General features: G+C 50.1%; 1 protein-coding gene across 7 annotated transcripts in view; it reads left to right on the plus strand.

Moving 5' to 3' along the window:
* The first annotated feature begins 4,981 nt into the window (after positions 1-4,981).
* Positions 4,982-8,127, plus strand: part of ATL2 (atlastin GTPase 2) — a 41,178-nt gene continuing 38,032 nt past the window's right edge. For 2 of the 7 annotated variants that reach the window (XM_017726703.1, XM_017726707.1), the window contains exon 1: positions 5,109-5,738. In XM_017726703.1, the coding sequence (XP_017582192.1) occupies positions 5,609-5,738 (130 nt within the window). In that variant the 5' untranslated portion in view covers positions 5,109-5,608. Of the gene's footprint in view, positions 5,086-5,108; positions 5,739-7,690; positions 7,716-8,127 lie in introns of those variants that run through there. The other 5 variants (XM_008644352.2, XM_008644351.2, XM_017726704.1 and 2 more) reach the window with 4 other exon arrangements.

Genomic DNA, 8,127 nt, shown 5'->3' on the forward strand with positions numbered 1-8,127 from the left:
TCCCTCCTCTTTTCCCTTCTGCGGGACTGAGATGTGCTGGGCAGCCCATTCCTGCCTAGAGCTGCTTGGTCCCCACTGGTCACTCATCTCTGAAGGATGGTGTCAGATGCCTAAGGCTGCTCCTCTGAGGTCTGAAAGATTAGACTGGAAGTTTTATAGGTGGGAGATATCCCAGGGCTGAGGTCAGAGACAGAAATGTAATGTCTGCCCTGCTCTGTTATACAATCTGCTGTTAAATAATCACTCGGGGTCACTGCGCCTGCCAGGCCACTGCAGCTGGCAGTGGGGCTGCTGGAAAAACAGGATCACTGTCCACTGGACAAGAAGGAGAAGAAGGAAAAGCAGTAACATACCTCTGGGCGGTCCCATGCTCAGACCCTTCCCAGCCTTGGGGTTCCTCATTGCAAGGAATTTTCAGTGACAGAGGCACTCTCAAGGACACAGCCTGTTTGTAGGATGGTCACAGGGGGGATGTGGCTTTGGCCACGGTGAGGAAAGGCTGGTGTTTGTCTGTGGGATGCTGTGGCTTGAAGTGTGTGAGAAGGGAACTGTGCCTGTCACAGAGACACTGGGTCTCTGCTGGCTCTGGGCAAGGAGGAGACCCAGGATCCATCCAGCACAGCTCTGTGCCCCCCAGCCCATGACTGCTCTCTGCATTTCCTAAACCTGCAGTGGAGCCAAGGCTGGGGCAGAGCCGTGGCCTGCCACGAGCTGCCGACCAGCACGTAGGGATTGGGCCAGTGCCACAGCCGGGTGGTGTTGCCCACTGTGGACTGACACCCTTTTAACAGCACTGTGTCAATGATTTCAAAGGTGCTGCAGAAGAAAGTAGCTGAACTGGGCACCTGGAGGACATCAGGGAACCTGTAGGAATGGCTACTGATAACCTGTGTTGGCTGCAAGTAAGCAGTCACTCAAGGGAGCTGGATGATTTTCCCTAGGAGATACAGGCCAAGTCCAGGAAAAGAAACCACGCTGGCAGGGAAAGCTCACAAAGCAAAGCTGAGAAGTGGCCACACTGCACTCAGAGCCTCAGCACCACTGCCCTGGGATTCCTGTCCTCAAGCACGCATTTACAGATAGCTAGCCTACTTCTGCTGGGCAATTTCTTCCTAATAAGGGTTTTTGGCAGGTGGCTGTGCTCCCCTGAGGGTGAGGGAGAGCAGCTCAGTACAAGCAACAAACTGGTGTGGGGCAGGGCAAGTTCCTTTTGATTTAACTCAGAGGGTGGCTGTGAAATAGAAAAGCTGGGGGATGACTGGATGGCACTGAGGAAGCTTGAGGCATCCCTTACTTGGATTTGCTGCCTGTGATCGGGGAGGCATTCTGGCTTAATGCAGCTGTTTTGTTAATTTAATCCTGCTTGATTTTCCTTTACACTTTCCCAAATGTTTTAAGCTATTCTTTGTCCTGCTCACCCACTTTTTAATCTGAGGTCAAATGATTGGATCTTAATCCCTGGATCTCAAATGAATTTGCCTTTTGGTTTCCAGCCCTCTGCTACAGCCAGGCTTGCAGTCTCCCTCTCCTTCTCTCATTATTTCTCTGTCTCTTGCAAGTTAACATTACTTGAGAAGAACAAAACAGGTGATACCCCCTGATTAATATTTCCAAACAATTTTACATTTTTACTTGTGGTGAGTCCCTGGAGCCATTTTTGTCAAACTACCTAAATGTGATCATAGCCAGTGCAATACTGTGCTTTTTGTAGCTGACTGGGTGCACAGAGACAGCTGCCATGGAGTGATCATACAGGACAGCACCTAAATCCATTGTACAATCTTCCTGGAGGAGAGGGGGCAGGACAGCCTCTGAATCTGATTCACAAATCCAAAGATGACAGGATGCTGATCTCAGCCCCACCCTCTGGGTTTTGCTAAAACATGGTTTCTCGTTTCATTGCAATTTTTCCGTGCTGCAAGTTCCCTGCTCAAACGTATGCAAAAATTCTTGGAGGAAGACTACAGTTTTTCAACAGTATATTCTAGATTTTATTGAGAAGAGATGAAATGTAATTAAATTTGCATGTTAATCCAACCAGATTAAATGGCACATTCTACTTTGTGTCCTTAGCTTGGCCCAGGGGCCAGACTGAACCTACAAACACAGACCACAGAACTGGTCTTGCCCTTCGTGTCTAGACTCAGGCCCAGACTTTGCTTCAGTACCTGAGACTGGATCCAGACAGTTTCATCGGGGTGTTAAGGATCACAACCCAGATCCAGGCCTGATTGGGAGCACAGGAGTGATCCCAGCCCTGAAGGGTGCTGCTGCCCAGGTACCCTCTCATAAGCCCATGGTGCTGGTGGGGGAAGCTCAGGTCCCCGCCTCACCTGGGTTTCCGGGGTGCTGCCATCACTGGGTCTCATGCCAGCTCCTGCTGGCAGCTACCCTGTCTTTGAGGTACCCAAGTCCTTGGCAAGGCAGCCTGTGCTAGTCCAAAGCTTCTCCTGAGCTGGGTACAGTGAGCTGTGACCATGTGGCTAAATGACATCCAAACCCATCCTACCCTGATAGAGCCATGGGCTAATGCAGCCTCATCCAAGGGTGTGTGCGTGACCCTGCATTGGAGGGATTTGCCTTCCAGAAAAGGACAATGAGAGCTGCAGGTCAGATTCCGCTGTGGGAATTCCGCAGAATTCTCTTAAGCACAACTCATCTCTATGCAGCTAGTCTGGACTTGCATGGAAAACAAGCATGTTTAACAAGCATGAATAAACCACCTACTTCCTCGTGAGGACCTGTAAGCCTCACCCAGCAAGCCAGTCATGTAGCTGCAAAGGGTGCAAATAAACTCTGCTGTGTAATTAGCACCCCTTGTATGCCAGGGAAATCATTCCTAACCCCGCATGCAACCAGAAGCCAGGCCTGCCTGCACGGGGCTCAATTCCAAACACCTTCCCCAGGTTTAAAGCTGTGCTGCTTCCCTCAAATCAGGATCATGTGCTGATGCTTTGCTCCATATGGGAGGAGCTGGCTTGTGATGTGAGAGATCAGTTATGCTGCAAGGACAAATATCCTCTTCTAAAAGCCACAGCCAGTGCTGATAGGAGTGTTTGCTGGTAAATACCTGCAGCACATTAAGCTAAACCAGTCTGATTTTGTTACATTAAAGAATGAAATGTCTATGCAGCGTTTTTCCTTGTGAGACTCTGAACTGTCACTGAAGCCTCTGTGGTGGTGGAGTACTTTCCACCCCAACTTGTCCCTGGTAGCCTGATTTTTGCATGCTGCACCATGCAGACAAAGCACTGGTAGTACAGGCTGAAGCGCAGTCACTGATCATATGGGGACTTCTCCTCCCTTGAGCCCTGCTGTTTGTACCAGAAAAGCAGATACAGCTCTTGGAGGGAGCTGTGGGGCTTCAGGGGCTGGTGTGATTATCTCTGCAAGACATTTGATGTGTGTCACCATGACAGCTGGAGCAATTCTTCTTTTTCTAGGACAAGTGGTTTGGAAGATAGAGTCTGGGGGTGCGGGTGGGAAAGCTCTTTCTCTGTGGTGGCCTTGATGACCTAAAGGGCCATTTGGAAATGACACCAAGGGGATCAACACCCGAGAGGTGCTTCTCATTTTTAGAGATGCAGAGCGGGCAGTAGGTGGGTAAGCAGAGCTGGCCTCCAGGTGAGACTGGAAGCAACGTTGTGGCTGTGGACAGGGGCATCTCTGCCGTGGGGCAGCCCTGGGGTTTGCAGGCATGCTGGCACTCCAAGCAGCACTGCAGCCTTCACAGGAGTCAGTATCTAACCCAGACTTTAAAAGCGGCCTCGTCTTGTGCTGTTGCATAAGAGTGAGATGGTAATCACATCGTGTTTATACAGACTGAAATGATAGGGCTCTGCTTGAGCAAATGCTTGCATTGAAAGCTTCAGCTGGCTACGGAGCTTCGTTTCTGGGAGCAGAAGAAAACCACTTAGCCATTTAATCCTTTGAAGACTTCAGTCACCCTGATAAGATGTAGACAGGGCAGGACAAGGGAGATGGGTTCCATGTGCCCCTGCAAGACTGTCGCCTCCCTAGGCAGGCTGCGTCCCACCACCCCAGAGAACCCCTGTAACACGTACCACACAGGCCAGCGTGGCTCCTGAGCCTGCCCACTGCCCTTTCCCCGGCTGTGACACAGTCCCTCGATTTAAACCCTTAATCCTGGGAAGATTGTGCAATAACTCCTTCAGGTTGAAAACGGATTATGCCCGTTTCAAAGGTATTTGGCACTCTGGCTACACCGGGAGAGCCCAATCAACCCGCCCAACTTCTCCTGCAAGTGCACCTGCAGGCAGTTCTTGCAGCTGGTGCCTAGCAACTTGCTCTGAGCTGCTCTCATGGCTAAAATTCAATGTTATTTCAGTGCTCCTCCCCAGAGAAGCAGCTCCTGGGTGAGTATCAGGGAAGAATGAGACATTTCCCACTCAGTTTGCTACAAATTAGTGGTATGGGAGGGGCTGCTTTCTCTTTCGTGAGCACTTGTCCTGCGGCCAGCTAAAAAGGCATCTCCTCTCAGCATGTGGGACAGCTTCAGGTTCAGGAGATTTAGTAAAATGGATTTTTCCTCCTCCTTCACAACTTGTTTTCTGCTCCCAAATGCCTCTGCTTTCTTGGAGTTCACTGCAGAAGAGCAACCAGGCTTGGATTCATACCGTGTCTCACCTTGGCTTTTCTTGTGTGAGCCCCAGGTTATGCAAACACTCGCAGGTAGCTACAAGCTCGGGGCTGTGCTGAGCACTCTCTAATGACGCACAGCAACTTTTAGATCACCTGTATGACAAATGAAGGCAGCCCTGAATATGAGAGAGATGCCCTTGGGAAATGTGAAGCACCAGAAAAAAATGCATATGAAGCCAAGATTACCTGTTTACAGGGCTGAGATCTTTGCCGAGGTGGTGAGGCAAACATCAACCAACCTGGGCAGGACCGAGCAGCGTGTTCCTGTATGTGGGCAGGGCACAGGAATGGGTGCTGGGAAGAGGGAGCCAACGGGAGGATCCAGCTGCAGAGTGGGCAGGGGCTCAGGGAGCAGCACATCTTCCAGGGCCAGCTGGCACTGAGCAGAGGGAGGAGCGTTCCAGCTGGAAGAGGTGGGAAGCTGTGAGTAGATGAAGTCCATGAGTAGTAGGGCTGTGGTACTGCAGCCTGGGTGTCTTCTAGAAAAAAGCAAGACAAAGTGCCTTACACGGCTTTTCCAAACTCTGGGAGGGCACGTGTTTGCCTCTGGGAGCAAGGCCGAGATCCAGACGGATTTCCCAGTGGGAATCTGTTAAGACCTCTCAGACTTGCCTTAGTGACACAGCTCCCTTGGTGGTGTCTGGTGGGAGGGCAGCTGACCACTGCCTGCCCTGGCTGTTCCCAGTGCTAGTGCTGGTTCACCACTGCAGAGCTGGCCTCTCCTTGCCTCCCCAGTCTTATTCCTTGGGAAGCCCTGGGTGGTCCTAGCAACTGCAGCCAGAGGGTTGGAGGTGCCTTATTGCTGCGGACAGGGTGGGTTTCAGAAGAGCCACCTTTATCTCACAGCTGTCTGACCTCAGCTCCTGACTGCCTGCAGCACTGCACAATCTGGAAGAAGGAGTGGGAATCACCTGGTCACTAGTTTGGACTCCACAGCCTGAACCAGATGAGGAAAGAGGTTGGTAAGCGCAGAAGCACCAACGGAGATGTCTCCAGCTTATCCCAGGACCCTCAGCCCTCCAAGGTGGGACATGGCTCTGTTCCCCAGCCCAGGAGTGGTGCTCAGCGTGCTTCAGGTAGGTGTTTGGCTTAAGGATTTGTCGTCATACAGATCATCTTAAACAAATCCAACTGTATTGCACAGGTTAGCTGATGGGGATAGAGAAACACTTTATGCAGAAAGACATAAAGAACCCAAGTCTGATTCAGCCTTTCCTAGTGTCCAGTGGGTGCCTCTGCCTGCATGAGTCAGGAACTGGCCAGTCCCCTGCCATGCTGTGGTGCCCGAAGACCAGGAGACATTGTGGTGGCTGTTTTCCCTCCAGCCACAGGAAGGGACAGCTCTCCAAGCTGCCTTTGGCTCATTGCATGGGTGACACTGGTGCTGTTGACTGGCCCAGAGTGGGTTTGGGACAAGCTTGGGACAGCAGACTTTTTAGAGCAGCATGGCCAAATCCAGGAGAAGATGCTGTCTGTAGTACAAAACTGTGACTTTGGTGGCTGAGGGGACTACTGGCCCAGCCTGCACTTGCGGGTCAGACGTGTCCTTCTGCTCCAGCAATCGCTTCCCACCACAGCCTGCCTGTGATTTGCACAGTTGTTCCCAAGCTACTTCCAGGCCAAATCCACAGCCAGTTTAAGCAGTTTCAATCCTAATTCCTTTCCTAGCCTGGCTCAGATGAGTATAGCTTGGATTGTGGTGGAGATGGGGACCTTTGCAACCAGGAGAAGACATGTTGATAGCAAAACCCTCAGCTCAGAAAATGTCTTCTTCCTTCCTGCAAACATAAGGGGACAGAATTAAGGCTGAGCTTTCTGACCTCCAAGTTCTCGACTTCTGCTCTCACGTTACAGCAGCAGCAAATCCTGTTGCATGAAGCAGAAATCTATCTGTCTGAACACGCACTATTTACTCTTCTCTGCATAAACTGTTCCAGACTTGACCAGGAACAAAGCAGAATTAGGAAACTTCTTTAATATTGTGGCGTTTTTCCCCCTGTTTTTTTTAGATTTCATATTGAGCTACTGAATCTTAAATTTGCCAGCTAACAGTGTTTCTAGCTTTCAATGTGTTTTACTTCAAGCTATTTCCCTTTGCCTGATTGCCTGAAATATCTCTGAAATACCACTGCATACAGAGTGTGCTCTGCCTTCTTTCTGATGGAAAGAAAATTTTCCTTGGCTTGGTATGAGGTTAGAAGGACAAGCAATGGCCCACTCATTTTCACCAAATAAGTAGAGGATATTAAAACTGCAAAAGGCCAATGGCAACATTTTTAGGTTTTTTTCTAGCATTTATATGAACGCTTTTGTACTAAGGGGTTGAATCCTGCTTCCATTTATGCTGATGTAAATCTAGAATAATAAAGTTCTTTTACAGAACTGCATATTTTATTAATCCAAGTGTCATAACTAGAATTGAATATATGATAGTAGTTTGATTGTTGTATCCTTCTGCAGTTCTCGCTGTGATTACAGCATCTTTTAGATATTTTAATCTCTTTTTCATGTGTTGTAGACGTTAAACTTTCTGACACAAGGGCTGTCAGTGTAAGCACAGCAGGAGGTATCATGAGCCCCTATGTTAGGAAACCCCTTGGGCGCTACTTCAATAGGAAAGGGTGGAAAGCAATGTTTGGAAAGCAGTTTTAGGTGCTTCCATGATAGTTAGTTGGTTTTGACTTTGAAAATCTCTTCTAAGCTTTCCCTCCACCTCTGTTTTGGGAGAACCAAACTCTGTTTGCTTTTAAGATTGCTGTCACTCACAAGCTGCCTCTCCAGGACCAAGTAAGTTAGCACAGCTAAAGACTGAAAAAAATGGTTTCTACAGAGAGCATTGCCACAGTGAGGTGGGGTTTTGCAAACCTGTTGCTCACTTCACATGACGATTTATTGGACATTGTGTTCTTCTAACAAGTGACAAGGTCATACTGACCAATTTGCTTGTGGAGGTTTACACAACCTTTAGCCATAGGAGACCTCACAGACTTAAAAACTCCGTGCAGTAAGGGCAGCTCACTTTCACAGCTGGCCTTTTAAAAGCATGAAGCAAGGTCAGTTCGGGTTGAGAGGAACAAGACTCCTGCAAACCCCAGAACCTGCAGGAATGTTTGGTTCCTTGGAAACTTGTATGGCTTGTTCTCATTGAGAGCTGTCCTCCTGCGTGTTTCCAGCCCGAGTGCAGCAGCACTGCTACAGTGAGGAGTGCGGAGCTGGGGTTACGGCTGGAAATGCAGAGCGGTCCGGTCGCTCTCCTGGCTGCCCCCAGGGCCCAGCAGAGGTGGAAATGGGACGCGAGGGCCCAGCAGGATGAGGGTGGAGGTGGCCAGCAGCACACGGGTGACGGTCCGGCTGTGCGCTCCACATCAGCGAGCTGCGCCGGCTGCTGCGGCCGAGGGCGTGAGGGATCCCGGAGGGATGCGCAGCCTGAGGAGGTGTTTTGTGTAGCCTGGGAGCTGCTCACCC

This window comes from Corvus brachyrhynchos, unplaced genomic scaffold (assembly GCF_000691975.1).
Source record: "Corvus brachyrhynchos isolate BGI_N302 unplaced genomic scaffold, ASM69197v1 scaffold312, whole genome shotgun sequence".
Lineage (NCBI taxonomy): Eukaryota > Metazoa > Chordata > Aves > Passeriformes > Corvidae > Corvus > Corvus brachyrhynchos.